The sequence below is a fragment of the Convolutriloba macropyga genome, chromosome 3 (genome assembly GCF_964194025.1).
Source record: "Convolutriloba macropyga chromosome 3, txConMacr16.3, whole genome shotgun sequence".
NCBI classification, from domain to species: domain Eukaryota; kingdom Metazoa; phylum Xenacoelomorpha; order Acoela; family Convolutidae; genus Convolutriloba; species Convolutriloba macropyga.
In genome coordinates, this window is record NC_134470.1 from 15437969 (window position 1) to 15456920 (window position 18952).

General features: G+C 32.1%; 2 protein-coding genes across 3 annotated transcripts in view; both read right to left on the minus strand.

Annotated features, from left to right (window-relative positions):
- Positions 1-2075, minus strand: part of LOC142335987 (uncharacterized) — a 99314-nt gene extending 97239 nt beyond the window's left edge. For both annotated transcript variants that reach the window (XM_075384423.1, XM_075384421.1), the window contains exon 1: positions 1283-2075. In XM_075384423.1, coding sequence (XP_075240538.1) covers positions 1283-1861 — 579 coding nt within the window. In that variant the 5' untranslated portion in view covers positions 1862-2075. The remainder of the gene's footprint in view (positions 1-1282) is intronic.
- Positions 2076-17038: 14963 nt separating this feature from the next.
- Positions 17039-18952, minus strand: part of LOC142336892 (uncharacterized) — a 28608-nt gene continuing 26694 nt past the window's right edge. Inside the window, exon 6 of the mRNA XM_075385862.1 lies at positions 17039-17307. Coding sequence (XP_075241977.1) covers positions 17158-17307 — 150 coding nt within the window. The 3' untranslated portion in view covers positions 17039-17157. The remainder of the gene's footprint in view (positions 17308-18952) is intronic.

Consider the following 18952-nt stretch of genomic DNA (forward strand, 5'->3'; position numbering starts at 1 on the left):
CTAACCAGAAAAAAATGTATATTTTTGTAAAGTCTGTACACGTTAGGAATCACCGTAAGAAAGACGCCCGATTTGAGAAATGGCATTTAAAAATCAATAGAACTTATCGCTTCAGAATGGAGTTCTGACGGTTTGGGTTTTTTTCCATTTGTTCATTATGCTTTCATTTTTGTTTTCTTTATCGGATATTCTTTAGATTTTTGTTACAAATATTGCTTTGCCAAAAATTTTTTGAACGGTTTTGTGTCGTTAAACCGATTTTTTTGGTTTACCCTTATTTGTCCACTCTTATTGAGACGAACGAGAACCGTAAACAGGAGCAAAACAATTCATTACTCTTCTACGCCATAGTGTCTTAAAGAGATGGCTGTTAAATTTTCCACAATCGATGGAGGAAATATCATTGAGTGCTATTGTATTGTGTGTTTTTGGTAAAAACGTATAGGTTACGCTCCTTAAGAAAAAAATAGCTGAATGAATTTGGAATATATATTTCAGTCTTTTCATTATGTTACAGTAAAAGCAAGACATAATTTTCAGGGAAGATATTGAATTAATGCTTTAATTTTTTTAATCAAAAATCTTGAGAAAAGTTAAACATGGCAGATTGAAACCAAGTTTGGTTGATACAAACTGTTTGATACAATTTGTAAAATGGTTCAAACATGAAAAAGTAATGAGTGCAGCATTATTTACCACAAAATTTGACGAAAGTTTGCTGAGAAAAGGCCCACAAGACCTAAACCATTTCCAAGATTTTTGTGTGCAATTGTACAATTGCAACAAAATGAGCAAGACCACAGGTTCCAATTGGATTTACTTATTTTTTTCTGCAAAATCTGTAAATTCAGTAGATTGCTTGAATAATGTATTTGAGATTCTACATACGTAGAATTCTATTTATTTAGGTCAATTTGTCATCCAAATGGAGCTAAATTTTTCATCTTTTATTTTAAAATTGAACTTGAAATCAGTTCAAAGTCCTTTAACAATTCTAATTGAACTATTTCTCCACACATCAGGTGTTATCATCCATCGTTTCGCCCCTTCATTCTCCCCTCTCTTGTTTTTCATGACCCTCAATTACAAAACTCGAGTGATATTTAACACGTTGCCTGCTAAAAAAAAAGTGCTATTGCGCTCCAGGGCCTTAAATTAAGATTCCCACTGAGATTAGCAGTCTATGGATCAAATTTAATGGATCCAATTTAATGAAGAAAATTGTTCATAACCGCCAACCTGAAAATATAAATTTTCTTAATGGTCTTGAATGAAAACTTACCATGTCGTGAACAGCACCGCTTGCCTTTGTTTTAACCGCACTCACAGGAGATGACGTGGATCCCCCGAGAAAACCATTTTGACTTGTGTGGAGATTTTCTTCAGGACAATCCAGCCCCACCCATCTACCAGACATACTTCCCCCACGAGTAGACGAAGACGCAGCCGAATAGCGCAATATATCTTCTTCACTTTGAACAATTCCTTGCTCCGATTTTGGACCCGAATTGATATTTTGATCCGAACTACACCTGGCGTTGATGATTTGCTGCATTTGCCTTCTGGTCAAGTTTGGCGGAAACGAATGAGAACCGGATAACGTTGGCAGTGAGCTGACCATTCCGTCGATTTCGACAACCTGTCCGGGCATTTCTGGGTTCCTGGAGGCGCTTCCAGGCCTCGGGTCCTTCCTTTGGACATTCGGGAGTCTTGGAGGCAGGACCCCTATGACGTTAGAAAGCTCCTGGTTGTCAGTTCCCAGGGTCGTTTGATCATTTGTGCTTCCGCTTTTGTGTTCAATAGCGTTAAGATTTCTATGATTGTTTATTGTTTGGATGCATCTGGACACAAAATTTTGCATTTTCAATATTAAAGCTAGCGTAAGTGCATTAATCGTCAAATCATATTAATGTTTGACCTGTTACAATTCGCGATATTGTTTTAAAAGAGCGAACAAGTAGCTGCTTTTGCTTAATTGATATAAAAGCATAATGATTTTGTATTCAAACTAGATACAAAACCAGTTTAAACTTCTTGTTAGATCTCTTATATGCTTCGGTTATAGCTTTGTTCGAAAAAGTAGAGCCAATTTTTATTTTACAAACCATCTGAAAACGCATTAAGCACAACTGCTGAGATTAAACCAAAAATTTACTCAACAGAACCAATACAACCTCACACATAATACGTATTCTTCAGGCAGAACGTGATGAAAACTGATTACAATTTATAACTATTTATAACTAAATGCACAAAAGTTTTGATATTATCTATCAGATTATAAAAAACTTATAACCAATACCAGATGATTTTGTTTTCACGCACTACAAAGCCGCAAGGGATGAATTCAAATTGTTGAGTTAGTACTCTTAACTCTCTGATACTATCATTATAATTAGGTGTTGTTAAGGCAAGATTATGGTTAATTAAACTATATATTAACCCAGCTGCTCTATATGGTATCATATGACCGCCAGTGCTAAACTTTGATCACGCACGTTCATTCTAAAATCAACTGAAGTGTGAATTGAGCAATCCCGTAATACGGGCTCTTCCAGTCCCCGTACAAAAAATAAACAAATTGCACCAATATAATGTCTGTCAACCAATATAGTTTTATTTAAATTGTTGCTTAGAATAGCACAAGCATTTTAAAAGAGCATAGCATATAAGCTTTTTTTCATTTTAAGCTTTTCAAAACGTGAATTAAACTATTTTTTAAATTTGTTTTAGCCCGGATCGACATACCTTGGAAAACCTGGTAAAGCCGTAGGCAGGAACTTCTTTTCGAGTTAACTACGGCGCCGTGCACTGCCGTATTAAGATTTCTAGGGCGCCGTATTAAAATTTAACAGCGGATTTATTAGAAGATAAACTTTCAAAATTGCACAATTGAAGCAACCTATTCTGAATACTTTTTTGTCTTTATCTCACCTGCTAATATTGTCAATAAAAGCATCGATGTGCTGATAGATGTTCTCCGGAAAAAGATATTTATCTTGTAAGACTCTCGCAAGAGCCTTAAAAGATAGCCGTCTTGAGCAAGATCTTGTCAGACAAACGCCATAATCAAGAATTTTGCAGAATCTTGCCTTATAACCGTCAGAGTTGGACAACAGAACGTTAACGATTATTAGATGAATTGCTAATTCATCGCACCGTCACCAATTCAACTAGTGGTGGACTATATGTGGACCATTCTATGGTTAACAGGGTACCATATATGATCTTTTCTATGGTACCTAAGTTTGTTCAACCCGTGTATACTTTGAATATATAAATTTCTGAAAAACTTTCTCGCAGAAATTTAAAATTACAAAGAAAAAAGCATATAATTCTACTGAATTTTTAATTAGAATTTTGCATATACAACGAAAATCTACTCCATTGGTCTCGACAGTTATCAATCATTGTCTCATTTCTGGCTGATTTTTACTAACTTGACTAGTCTTGCAACGTGAAATTTTGTGCCAAATAACGTAATAATTTGCTAAATAATACAAACAATCTGTAAAATTTTGTTTAAAAAACAATGCATTAGGAGACACCTACTTAAAATCAAGAATTGTTCCGACCAATTTGCGAGGGGAGGAACTATGCACTCAAAAGGTTTTTTTTGTTCCGTCAATTTTGGCCGATCGATATATTCGTCGTAGAGAATTCAGATTTGTATCATTAGAAAGCCCGTCCAGCCTACATAATTGAATTAAAAGATCCTTCTAATCATCGTATTTTACATGGAATTATCGAGGTTGCCAGTTTTGTGAATAGTAGACGGAATTCCGTTGTTTTTAATCAAGTTTTCCGTATTTTTCGCCACTTCTGCGGCGCATTGTATTAAATGTTGCCTAAAGGGCTATTGATTTTACTTTTAAGGGTAGAGGAGGCTTGTCGATTGGTTTTATGCGACTCTTTCAATTAAAAATATTGCCAAATTTTTCGAATATCAGACTTTTAAAATCAAAAATGCCTCCAATTACGGCTTTTTATCCCACTTTTTAGTTTAAATATAACGGAGGTAGAGAACCAACATCTGCTGTCATAAACCTTAAAAACTAAAAATAGTCTGCTTTTTTTCTCTTACCTATAGGAGTCTTCCCGAAATAAAATTTTGCCTGTTTTTCTAAAAATTAACTCAATTGTTATACAAGATAAACTTTCAAAAATGTACAATTGAAGCAACCTTTTCTGAATTTTTTAAAATTTCTATCTCACCTGTTTGTATTGTCAATAAATGCATCGATGTGCTGATAGATGTTCTCCAGAAAAAGTTAGTTTTCTTGTAAGATACTTGCAAGAGCCCTAAAAGATAACGCTCTTGAGCAAGATCGTGTCAGACAACCGCCATAGGCAAGAATTTTATAAGACTTTGCTTTATAATCGTCAAAAAAGGACAGCAGAAATTAAACGATAATAGAAGAAATGCTAGTTTATTGCTCCGTTACCAATTAACTAATGGTGGACTCTATATGGACCATTCTAAGGTTAGTAAGGTACCATATATGATAGTTTCTATGGTTCTTAGGTTTTTTAAACCCATGTATACTTTATATTTATGTTTTTTGAAAAATTTTCTTGCTGAATTTTACAATTGTAAAGAAAAAACATATAACTCTATGGAATTTTTATTTAGAAATTTGCATAAACAACAAAAATCTACTCCAATGGTCTCGACAGTTAACAATCATTGTCTGGTTTCCGGCTGATATTTGCTCGACTAATCTTGAAACGTGAAATTGTTTTCTTGTTGAAAATCAAATTTTATAATATTTTGTCATCTATAAACAAAAAACTAATATCAATTTTTCTAAAATAGGAACAAACTTTCACAAAAAAAATCACAAATCAATGCAAATTATTAAAATTTTGTGCTAAACAACTCAGTAATTTGCAAAATAATACAAATAATCTGTAAAATTTTGTTTAAAAAACAATGCATTAGGACACACTCATTAAAATCAAGTTTGCAATTGTTCCGACCAATTTGCGGGGGAGGAACTATGCACTCAAACTTTTTTTCGTTCCGTCAATTTTGGACGATCGATATATTCATCGTAGAGAATTGATATTTGTAATATTAAAAAACCCGTCTAGCCTAGATATTTGAATTGAAAAGATTTTTCTAATTATTGTATTTTACATGGAGTTATCAAGGTTTCAAGTTTTGTGAATAGTAGACGGAGTTCCGTTGTTTTTAATCAGGTTTTCCGTATCTTTCGAACAAATTTTTGCTACTTCTACGGTAAATTATAAAAAATCTTATTCAAAGGGCTATTGTTTTTACTTTTAATGGTAGAGGAAGCTTGTCGATTGGTTTTATCCGACTCTTTCAGTTAAAAATATTGCCAAATTTTTCGAATATCAGACTTTTAAAATCAAAAGATGCCTCCAATTATGGCTTTTTATCCCCCTTTTTTTAGTTTAAATATAACGGAGTCAGAGAACCAACATCTGCTGTCATAAACCTTAAAAACTAAAAATAGTCTGCTTTTTCTTCTCTTACCAATAAGAGTCTTCCCGAATTAAAACTTTGCCTAAAAATTAACTCAATTGTTATACAAGATAAACTTTCAAAAATGTACAATTGAAGCAACCTTTTCTGAATTTTTTAAAATTTCTATCTCACCTGTTTGTATTGTCAATAAATGCATCGATGTGCTGATAGATGTTCTCCAGAAAAAGTTAGTTTTCTTGTAAGATACTTGCAAGAGCCCTAAAAGATAACGCTCTTGAGCAAGATCGTGTCAGACAACCGCCATAGGCAAGAATTTTATAAGACTTTGCTTTATAATCGTCAAAAAAGGACAGCAGAAATTAAACGATAATAGAAGAAATGCTAGTTTATTGCTCCGTTACCAATTAACTAATGGTGGACTCTATATGGACCATTCTAAGGTTAGTAAGGTACCATATATGATAGTTTCTATGGTTCTTAGGTTTTTTAAACCCATGTATAATTTATATTTATGTTTTTTGAAAAATTTTCTTGCTGAATTTTACAATTGTAAAGAAAAAACATATAACTCTATGGAATTTTTATTTAGAAATTTGCATAAACAACAAAAATCTACTCCAATGGTCTCGACAGTTAACAATCATTGTCTGGTTTCCGGCTGATATTTGCTCGACTAATCTTGAAACGTGAAATTGTTTTCTTGTTGAAAATCAAATTTTATAATATTTTGTCATCTATAAACAAAAAACTAATATCAATTTTTCTAAAATAGGAACAAATTTTTACAAAAAAATCACAAATCAATGCAAATTATTAAAATTTTGTGCTAAACAACTCAGTAATTTGCAAAATAATACAAATAATCTGTAAAATTTTGTTTAAAAAACAATGCATTAGGACACACTCATTAAAATCAAGTTTGCAATTGTTCCGACCAATTTGCGGGGGAGGAACTATGCACTCAAACTTTTTTTCGTTCCGTCAATTTTGGACGATCGATATATTCATCGTAGAGAATTGATATTTGTAATATTAAAAAACCCGTCTAGCCTAGATATTTGAATTGAAAAGATTTTTCTAATTATTGTATTTTACATGGAGTTATCAAGGTTTCAAGTTTTGTGAATAGTAGACGGAGTTCCGTTGTTTTTAATCAGGTTTTCCGTATCTTTCGAACAAATTTTTGCTACTTCTACGGTAAATTATAAAAAATCTTATTCAAAGGGCTATTGTTTTTACTTTTAATGGTAGAGGAAGCTTGTCGATTGGTTTTATCCGACTCTTTCAGTTAAAAATATTGCCAAATTTTTCGAATATCAGACTTTTAAAATCAAAAAATGCCTCCGATTACGGCTTTTTATCCCCATTTTTTTAGTTTAAATATAACGGAGTCAGAGAACCAACATCTGCTGTCATAAACCTTAAAAACTAAAAATAGTCTGCTTTTTCTATTCTTACCTATAAGAGTCTTCCCGAATTAAAACTTTGCCTAAAAATTAACTCAATTGTTATACAAGATAAACTTTCAAAAATGTACAATTGAAGCAACCTTTTCTGAATTTTTTAAAATTTCTATCTCACCTGTTTGTATTGTCAAAAAATGCATCGATGTGCTGATAGATGTTCTCCAGAAAAAGTTAGTTTTCTTGTAAGAATACTTGCAAGAGCCCTAAAAGATAACGCTCTTGAGCAAGATCGTGTCAGACAACCGCCATAGGCAAGAATTTTATAAGACTTTGCATTATAATTGTCGAAAATGGACCCCAGAAATTAAACGATAATAGAAGAATTGCTGGTTCATAGCTCCGTTACCAATTTAACTAATGGTGGACTCTATATGGATCATTCTATGGTTAGTAGGATACCATATATGATCGTTTCTATGGTACTTAAGTTTGTTCAGCCCATTTATACTTCAAATTTATAAAATTTGATATTGTTCTAGCAATACTTTCCAACTATTAGGAAAAAAACATATATCTCTAGGGAATGTTTATTTAGAAATTCGCATAAACAATGGAAATCTACTCCATTGGTCTCGACAGTTATCAATCATTGTCTGGTTTCGGGCTGATTTTTGCTAACTCGACTAGTCATGCAAAGTGAAAATGTTTTCTTGTTAAAAATCAAATTTCAAAAAATTTTGAAATCAATAAACAGAAAACTAAAGTCATTTTTCTGAATTACGAAATAATTTTTACAAACAAAATACAATTCAGTGCAAAGCTTTAAAATTTTGCGCTAAATATTGTCATAATATGCAAGTTATTTCGAATAATCTGTGAAATTTTGTTTAAAAGCGATGTATTAGGATACAGTTATTTAAAAACATGTTAATAGTTGTTCCTACAACTTGTGGGGGGAGGAACTATATATTCAGACGAGTTTTTTTGTTCGGTCAGTTTTGGCCGATCGATATATTCATCGTAGAGAATTGAGTCTGGTATCCTTAGAAAGCCGGTCAAGCTTAGATAGTGGAATTAGGACCTTTTTCAAGTTATTGTGTTTTACATGGAGTGATCGAGGTTTCAAATGTTGTGAATAGTGGACGGAAGTCCGTTTGTTTTTTTCAGGTTTTCCAAATTTTTTGACAAATTTTTTGCCAAGTTCGCCACGAATTGTAAAAAACTTTATTCAAAACGCTATATTTTAATTTTTGGATTAAAAGAGGGTTGTCGATTGCTTTTACTTGAGTTTTTTTGTTAAATAATATTGCTTAATTGTTCGGAATTCAGACTTTTCTGATCAAAAATGCCTCCAATTACGCCTTTTTACCCCTTTTTTATTAAATATCTCGGAAGTACAGACCAAACATCCTCTGTCATAATCTTTGAAAACTACAAAATTTTTAGTTGTACTTCATTTTCCTCTAGGAGTCTTCTGAAAACAAAATTTTCTGGTTTTTCAAAAAATTAACTCAAAAATCATACAAAATGCATCCATCGTTTTCGGTTCATTGGTATATTTCATTTGCTAATTGATCTTTTTTTGCAAACGTTTGGAAAAGTTTATGGTTTTTTTGGATGCAGAGTAAAATTGGGTAGAGAGATTTTGACTATTGTGGATTCTTACAATCAAAATTTGTTCGGATTATATTGGGGAGCACTTTTTTAAAAAATAGTTTTCTACATTCTTTGGTTTTATTAAAACTTTTTTCACGAAAATGATTTCGAATCAAATGCCGATTGAAGACAGATCATATTCAAACTGCATTTAAAAGATAATATTTTATACCTTCAGAGAAAAATCAGAGAGCTCATAGGTTTTGCGTTCATTTGCCTTCATTTGCTTTCTTTTATCAATTCTTTTGCCTTCGTTTGTTACTTTTTGCTGATTTATGACTTCGTCCTTATGATCGAGGTTTCAATAAGGGTCCTGGGGAGCCATAGTTGAAACCATGCAAGGCTTTCAATTGTTATCTATGCAACTTAAGACTTTCAAAATGTTTGTTATAAGAAATTTTCAAGGAAGTTCTGAAGATTGCTACATTTTAATCTTATTTCTGTTCACATGTAGATTAGTCTCTATATAAAAAGGATACAGCTTGTTGCGAGTAATGTAAGAAACACTGCCTACTGTGGTTTTTTTTTAAAAAACGTTCTCTTGGCTTTATTACCAAATATTTCATAAATGGGGTGTGGTTTTCGCATAATTGCTTTTATTTGATGTTGTAATTTGCTCTCTTTTCAAAATATCACATTCAAGTTATTTTAAATTTGCTTTGAAGAAAAAACGCAAAAGAACATTTGTAATAATTTTAGTGAATATCTTCCAGTTTTAATGGCTGCAAAGACGTTCTCCCGCTAAATTTATTAGATCTTTTTGTTTTTGCCTCTAATTTTCGTTCTTTTTGTTGACATACGGCATATTCTTCAATTGATTGAATGAACCTCAATTGCTTCCATGGAAACTTAGACGAATTTAATTTTTACCACATTCTTGTCAAGAAGTAACATAGTCTCATATTGACCGAATTCACAAATTTATAGTGCTCCATGGGTTTTTGAAGCTTAGAAATGTGTTTCCACATGAAATTCGTTAGTGTTCGATACTGATCACTTTTTTATGGTTCTTCTTTTGTCCTTTTCAAAAAGAACCTTTTTAAAAGAGCACAAATTAAGATCGAAGGAGTCGCAAGGTAGCAGTTGAACTCTTGTCTTTCAATTTAACGTTTTCAACTGTTTTGCAATATCTTATAGTTCCAATGGCTTCAATATTGCGGATTTGGTAAGTTGTTTATGAAGTTTTGTTTACTGTCAGTATTATTTGGTTTTTAATGTCTTATTATTCGGTGTCATTGTTAACGAACACATCTGATTACCTGAGCAATTGAAGATTGTTCACGTAATGCTGTAATTAGAATGATTATGGTTTGTTTGACTTTTTGAAAACGTTTTGAAAAATGTTTTACGACAATCAGTGCGTTTTTGAGTTTTGTCACTTTTATCTTACCTCTGTCAACATTGCAGCTTGGTCTCTATAACGACAGGTTGTAATGCATCAATTTTATAGGATGTTGAGATGAATTTTTCTAATCGTTTGGTCTTCAATTTTTAACTAATGGTTTGCTGCTATCTTGGATTCTTAAAATCAAAATTTGTTCGGATTATATTAGGGAGCGTTTTTTTAAAAAAAATTTACATTCTTTGGTTTTATTAAAACGTTTTTCTCGAAAGTGATTTTAAATCAAATGCCGATTGAAGACACATCATATTCAAACTGCATCTAAATGATAATAATTTATGCATTCAGAGAAAAATCAGAGAGCTCATCGGTTTTGCTTTCATTTGCTTTCATTGCCTTCTTTTATCAATTCTTTTGCCTTCGTTTGTCACTTTTTGCTGATTTATGACTTCGTCTTTACGATCGAGGTCCCAATAAGGGTCCTGGGGAGCCATAGTTGAACCCATGCAATGCTTTCAATTGTTATCTAATGCATCTTAGGACTTTCAAAATATTTGTTATAAGAAAATTTCAAGGAAGTTTCGAAGTTTGCAACATTTTGATCTTAAGGCTGTCCACATGTAGATTAGTCTCTATATAAAAAGGATAAAGCTTGTTGCGAGCAACGTAAGAAATACCGCATACTGTGGTTTTGTTTTAAAAAACGTTCTCTTGGCTTTCTTAAACAAAATTTCATAAATGGTGTGTGGTTTTTGCATAATTGCATTTATTTGATGTTGTATTTCGCTCTCTTTTCAAATTATCACATTCAAGTTATTTTAAATTGCATTGAAACAAAACGCAAAAGAACATTTGTAATATATTTAGTGAATATCGTCCAGTTTTAATGGCTGCAAAGACGTTCTCCCGCTAAATTTATTAGAGTTCTTCTTATTGATGTACGGCATATTCTTCAATTGATTGAGTGAACCTCAATTGCTTCCTTGGAAACTCAGACGAATTTAATTTTTATCACATTCTTGTCAAGAAGTAACATAGTCTCATATTGACCGAATTCACAAATTTATAGTGCTCCATGGGTTTTTGAAGCTTAGAAATGTGTTTCCACATGAAATTCGTTAGTGTTCGATACTGATCACTTTTTTATGGTTCTTCTTTTGTCCTTTTCAAAAAGAACCTTTTTAAAAGAGCACAAATTAAGATCGAAGGAGTCGCAAGGTAGCAGTTGAACTCTTGTCTTTCAATTTAACGTTTTCAACTGTTTTGCAATATCTTATAGTTCCAATGGCTTCAATATTGCGGATTTGGTAAGTTGTTTATGAAGTTTTGTTTACTGTCAGTATTATTTGGTTTTTAATGTCTTATTATTCGGTGTCATTGTTAACGAACACATCTGATTACCTGAGCAATTGAAGATTGTTCACGTAATGCTGTAATTAGAATGATTATGGTTTGTTTGACTTTTTGAAAACGTTTTGAAAAATGTTTTACGACAATCAGTGCGTTTTTGAGTTTTGTCACTTTTATCTTACCTCTGTCAACATTGCAGCTTGGTCTCTATAACGACAGGTTGTAATGCATCAATTTTATAGGATGTTGAGATGAATTTTTCTAATCGTTTGGTCTTCAATTTTTAACTAATGGTTTGCTGCTATCTTGGATTCTTAAAATCAAAATTTGTTCGGATTATATTGGGGAGCGTTTTTTTAAAAAAAATTTACATTCTTTGGTTTTATTAAAACGTTTTTCTCGAAAGTGATTTTAAATCAAATGCCGATTGAAGACACATCATATTCAAACTGCATCTAAATGATAATAATTTATGCATTCAGAGAAAAATCAGAGAGCTCATCGGTTTTGCTTTCATTTGCTTTCATTGCCTTCTTTTATCAATTCTTTTGCCTTCGTTTGTCACTTTTTGCTGATTTATGACTTCGTCTTTACGATCGAGGTCCCAATAAGGGTCCTGGGGAGCCATAGTTGAACCCATGCAATGCTTTCAATTGTTATCTAATGCATCTTAGGACTTTCAAAATATTTGTTATAAGAAAATTTCAAGGAAGTTTCGAAGTTTGCAACATTTTGATCTTAAGGCTGTCCACATGTAGATTAGTCTCTATATAAAAAGGATAAAGCTTGTTGCGAGCAACGTAAGAAATACCGCATACTGTGGTTTTGTTTTAAAAAACGTTCTCTTGGCTTTCTTAACCCAAAATTTCATAAATGGTGTGTGGTTTTTGCATAATTGCATTTATTTGATGTTGTATTTCGCTCTCTTTTCAAATTATCACATTCAAGTTATTTTAAATTGCATTGAAACAAAACGCAAAAGAACATTTGTAATATATTTAGTGAATATCTTCCAGTTTTAATGGCTGCAAAGACGTTCTCCCGCTAAATTTATTAGAGTTCTTCTTATTGATGTACGGCATATTCTTCAATTGATTGAGTGAACCTCAATTGCTTCCTTGGAAACTCAGACGAATTTAATTTTTATCACATTCTTGTCAAGAAGTAAGATAGTCTCATATTGACCGAAGTCATCAACTTTATAGTGATCCAAGCGTCTTTGAAGCTTAGAAATGTGTTTTCACATGAATTTCGTTAGTGTTCGATGCTGATCACTATTTTATGGTTCTTCTTTTTCCTTTTCCAAAAGAACCTTTTGAAAGGAGCACAATTTAAGATCAAAGGAGTCGCAAGGTAGAAGTTGAACTCTTGTCTTTCAATTTAACGTTTTCAACTGTTTTTCAATATTTTATAGTTCTAATGGCTTCAATATTGGGGATTCTGTAAGTTGTTTATGAAGTTTTGTTTTCTGTCCGTTTTTTTGGTTTTAAATGTCTTATTATTCGGCGTCACTGTTAACGAACACATCTGATTACCTGAGCAATTGAAGATTGTTCACGTATTGCTGTAAGTTGAATAATTATGGTTTGTTTGACTTTTTGAAAACGTTTTGAAAAATGTTTTACGACAATCAGTGGGTTTTTGAGTTTTGTCAGTTTTATCTTACTTGTGTCAACATTGTGTCAACATTGAATTTTTCAAATGGTTTGATCTTTAATTTTTGACTAATGGTTTGCTGCTATCTGGGATTCTTAAAATCAAAGTTTGTTCGGATTATATTGGGGAGCACTTTTTTTGAAAAAATTTCTACATTATTTGGTTTTATTAAAACGTTTTTCACGAAAATGATTTCAAACCAAATGCCGATTGAAAACACATCATATTCAAACTGCATCTAAATGATAATAATTTATGCATTCAGAGAAAAATCAGAGAGCTCATAGGTTTTGCGTTCATTTGCCTTCTTTTATCAATTCTTTTGCCTTCGTTTGTCACTTTTTGCTGATTTATGATTTCGTCCTTATGATCGAGGTCCCAATAAGGGTCCTGGGGAGCCCTAGTTGAACCCATGCAATGCTTTCAATTGTTATCTAATGCATCTTAGGACTTTCAAAATATTTGTTTTAAGGAAATTTCAAGGAAGTTTTGAAGTTTGCTACATTTTAATCTTAATTCTGTCCACTTGTAGATTAGTCTCTATATAAAAAAGATAAAGCTTGTTGCGAGCAACGTGAGAAACACTGCCTTCGGTGATTTTATTTTTAAAAAACGTTCTCTTGGCTTTCTTACCCCAAAATTTCAAAAATGGGGTGTGGTTCTTGCATAATTGCATTTATTTGATGTTGTATTTTGCTCTCTTTTCAAATTATCACATTCAGGTTATTTTTAATTTACATTGAAAAAAACGCAAAAGAACATTTGTGATAATTTTAGTGAATATCTTTCAGTTTTAATGGCTGCAAAGACGTTCTCCCGCTAAATTTATTAGATCTTTTTGTTTTTGCCTCTAATTTTCGTTCTTTTTGTTGATGTACGGCATATTCTTCAATTGGTTGAAAGAACCTCAATTGCTTCCATGGAAACTCAGACAAATTTATTTTTACCACATTCTTGTCAAGAAGTAACATAGTCTCATATTGACCGAAGTCATCAACTTTATGGTGCTCCAAGCGTCTTTGAAGCTTAGAAATGTGTTTTCACATGAATTTCGTTACTGTTCGATACTGATCACTATTTTATGGTTCTTCTTTTGTCCTTTTCAAAAAGAGCCTTTTTAAAGGAGCACAATTTAAGATCAAAGGAGTCGCAAGGTAGCAGTTGAACTCTTGTCTTTCAGTTTAACGTTTTCAACGGTTTTTGCAATATCTCATAGTTCCAATGGCTTCAATATTGGGGATTCGCTGAGTTGTTATGAATCTTTGTTTTCTGTCCGTTTTTCTTTGGTATTTGTTGTCTTATGATTCGGTGTCACTGATAACGAACACATCTGATTACCTGAGCAGTTGAAAATTGTCCACGTATTGCTGTAAGTTGAATGATTATGGTTTGTTTGACTTTTTGAAAACGTTTTGAAAAATGTTTTACGACAATCAGTGGGTTTTTGAGTTTTGTCAGTTTTATCTTACTTGTGTCAACATTGTAGCCTAGTCTCTGTAACGACAGGTTGTAATGCATCAGTTTTATGGGATGCCGAGATGCATTTTTCTAATGGTTTGATCTTTAATTTTTAACTAATGATTTGCTGCCTTTGGTTCTACGCATTTTCAAAAAGAAATACTTGATTTTTCGATGTTTAAAATTCCTGAGCTTTTCTTGTTTCCTTGCCACAATATCGGACTAGTGGGATAACCCAATTGACTTTAAAATATGTGCAATTCAACTTATTTAAAGTTTTTGAAGAAGAACTTATGCTTTTAATGGCGGTTACATCGCTTCCCTCTTAAATTCAATAATTTTTTTTGTTTTTCCTTTTGGTAGTCGACTGACATATTTTGGATAATGGCGGGTCTAAATTGAGTCCTACAAACTAGAAAATATAAGTTAAGCTTCTGATTGAGCTGGGTTGATACGTATTGCTTTTATTCATTTTGAAATTGGTTGTTTTCAAAACTGGAAACTTTTTTTCGCACCTTGCCTTTTTTGATCTTTGTCGACTCGATTTTATCTGATTTCATTTTTTTAAAATTTGTTATGTTTTTTGAAATACAGAGTTTTTTTTGTCTTGTCCAGTAATCTCATAAATGGCAGGTCTCATTGGTTCTCTAATCCAGCTTTTTTACATAGTTTGTTGAACGATATGTAATATTTTGGGAAATTTTTCAATCTCTTCCTCATTTGGTGGACAATTAAATCAAAACGTGAATGAGCGGGGTCGAAACAATATGTGCGAAAGCACTCTAGCGATTCTCCTTGTTGTTATAAATAATATATTGTGGTCTGACTATAGAATTGTCTTTGTTTTTGAGGGCATTTGGAACTGAAATGCTATTTTGTCATTATCAATCTTCTTTTCTTCTGTTTCTACTGTTCTGCAACCTAGAGAGGACACAACCTGGAGACAAGACAGACCATTGGATTTTTGAACATCATCTTGCGATTACAGAAGAAGGAGGCCAAATTTTTCTTGAAAAGTGGCCTTTCTATAAAAAAAAGGAATGAAACTTAATACAAGACAACATAGCTTTTTATGGTTAAATTTCTTTTCAATTCATTCTGCATACAAATATTTCCAACTGATTGCATTTTTTCCTAATAGTACGATATTTCTGCTTTTTTCTCGTCATTTTTTTGCTGAATAAAATAACACAAAAATTTATTAAAGTGCGTTTGAAAATTAAATTTCCAACACCACATCTACGTTTTGACTAATTTGCTTGTCAAATGAGTAAGAGATAAAAAAAACTTTCAAAAACTCAAATAATGTTTGAAAATAAATGGCGTACAAGCTAAAAAAATCAAACTAAATCTAGTAAATGAATTGAAAGATGCACAGAACACGGCCGAGAGTCTTTTCCATCAGTAAGACTACACGACAAGACTCACAAAATTAAAATAAACTTCGACAAAGAAACATAAATTAACGCCAAAACTTTATTTTTCTTTTTTAAAAAACAGCTAGCCGCAAAGTCAAAATATTGTCAAGTAAAACCTGAGCTAAACTATTTAACTTTTCTTTTACTAGAAAGCAGATGAGAATTCTGCATAATCCAACTAGGTAAGATTTCAAAAAATAAAAATTAAAAAGAGAAGCAAAGTTCAAAAACCATAGAAAAAAAAATATTTCCCCTTATCAAGCAAATCAATAGATTTACAAATTTCGGTGTGAATAGACGACAAAAAACAATAAATGCTGATTATCATCAAAAACCCACACAGTTCCTATGATAACACAAAGTATCAAACAAAAAATTGTTAATGAATTAATGAATTAAAACAAAAAAACAAATAGAGCCGTTAGCCATATGAGAACTGCCAATAATGAGACAAACTTACGGTGACCAAAATTAACAAATGAGGAAGTTTAAAATTACGTCAAGAGCTCAGAAGCAAACGAAATCAAAGTCATCAAAACCAGTAGTTAGCATTTGATGGCATTACGTTGGTTCACTTATACATCCATAAGAAGACAACGAGACACGTGAAATTTACAAAAAACACCTAAAAAAACAACGAACTCATTTTTGGCTATCAAAAATTCAGGGAACAATTTACCAAAACGCACAGATTTGAGCTCCTAAAAACCACGAAAGAAACATAAAAAATGTTCATGTGTGGTAGCATTCAACGCAATGTGACTTCTAATGTAAAATAATTTTATGTATATGCAAAACTTTAATAATTAGTAATGTTTTTTTGAAAAAATAATTATTTCAAGTCATTGGTGCCATTAGGTATAATTGAAAACATCAGTTAGTTTCACTCATAAGTCGTTAGGAAGCAGTTTTGACATTTAGTTCCCGAGACAAAGTCGTAAAACTACAAAAAGCGGCAAATATAGGCACGTAATCACTGGCCATACGACTCGTTAGTAATAAACTTTATGAAGAGTTCGATTATAGCAGTGTTTGTCCGTGTAGTTAAAGCGCAGTTAACCTTCTACCGTTCTAACAAAAACCAGTATTTCCAGCATTTTGTAAAGAGAACAGACGTTAATTGAATGAATCTGAAGTATTTGATCTGACAAACAATGCTTTATTTATAATCATATGACATATGCATATCAAAAGTTGTAACTGCTTCAACCACCCCCCCCCCCCCCAAAAAAAAAATCAAACGTAAACAGAACCTTTAATTTCACAACCATGCATGAACAAACCGATCATTGTTTTTGTACTGATAAGGGGAGGGGTGTAGGAAACAGTTCAAAATTTCTTAATAAAATGACATCTGTATGATACCACTGGAAAAATTATTTCATTTCTTGATAGCGTCTTTACTATAATAATGATCTAAGTGAACTTCATAATCAATGGAATGAATAAACAAGTGATCCTTTTTGAGTGCTCCTTGTTGACGCCATCAGTTGTCAGTGACTTGCTTTTGTCTCTCTTGAACAACTCAAACGTCATCTCAAGTCGGATCCAACTTCGTCCCATAGTCTGAAGTAAACGCCAACATCATTTTCCAAGTGAAAAAAACACGTTCATGTCATTTTAGATCTATTCTTCCATATCCCCACCCATTTTTTCTTGTCAATTACAAACAAGTCAATTTTCATATCAAGGTTTCATTAATGACATATCCCATATGCGTTCAAATGAGGCCCCGATGAACATATATTCGTTTTCAGGGAAACTTTTGTCGCTTTTATGGCTTCGACACTGTGTTTTTGTGATTTTTTGACTTTTTGACTTCTTGGGTTTTGTCTGCATTTGCTCAGTTTTTACTTGTCTTATGACTTCGTTTCATTGATAAAAAGTCCAATTGCTTTCATAGAGTGGATTAAGTGAAACTATTTAATGCTCTGAGTTGATCGCTATGGCCTGCTATGACATCATAGAAGTTTTTCATAAAAAGATTGTTGAAGTTTGCCCCCTTTTACTAATACTGTCAGCCTTTCGGTTCATCTCAAAAATGAAGAATCCGATCTCTATTCTAATTAAGCACGATGCGGTTTGATTTTATAGCTATTGGTTTCATAACTTTGTTACTAATAGCATTCTCTTAAAATTTTTAGATTCTTTTTCAAAATTCTTATTCATAATTGTGATTTTTGACTGTCATCAGTATATACAAATCATCAGAATGATGACAGTTACCTTTGGCGCTTAATGAAACCCGAATTGAAAATGTATATAATTTTAGTCAATCATTTACAGTTTTAATGCTTTAGTCACTTTTTCCCCACATTTTTTCTTTGAATTTCGATGTTTGCCTCTATTTTATGTTTTTTGTAGTCTTAAAAACTATTCTTAGTGATATCAGGTCTCAACAGCTTTTATTTGAGCTATGAGAGCTATTATTTTTATTGTTTTCATGTTACAGGTATTGGTTGTAATTACTTTGTTACTACAGGGTTTTCGTAATAATTTTTGGAAATTTGGTCCAATTTAACAAATTTTGTTTTTTTTCAAATTTTGTCACGTTGCCCTAGATATGAGAAGTATCTTAAGTGTTGGAAGTAATCCCATGTTGAAATGTAAACATTTTTGTGTGATGACTTTACAATTTCAACAGTTTCAACGTTTTCTTCGTGCACTCCTTTTTATTTTATTTTCATTTGTTAATCTCGGTTTCAAAATTTCTATTGTCTGAATTAAATGTCGACATCATTATCCAAGTAAAAACACACCAGGACTGTCAATTCAGATCTATTCTTCAATATCCTTCCCGCCTCAAAACATTGCTCTCACGGGGTTGTAAAATTTTAATGCCCACTTTATTTCAAAGAACCGTCATTTAATTCCTATGTCGATAATTATCGAGGTATTTGAAAAAATTACAAAACTGAAACAAAAAACCGCTTTAAAAAACAATTTTCAACACGAATTATTGCGTATTGAGAATAGTCATTTTCCACTTGAAAAAATCCTCGTATTTTTTTTGAAGGACATACAAGACGCTTTTATACGAATAGTTGCTGTGATTTTTTATTGTTTTCCTTTTTCTAATAAAAGTTGATTTTCGTTCTCCATTTAGTTCTTTCCAATGTATAGATTCTGTGGAAGTCCTAATGATCATATTCTATCATTTCTCATCTCAACCCAGGTTTACAAAAGTTTTTTCATTGCAAACTACCTGGGC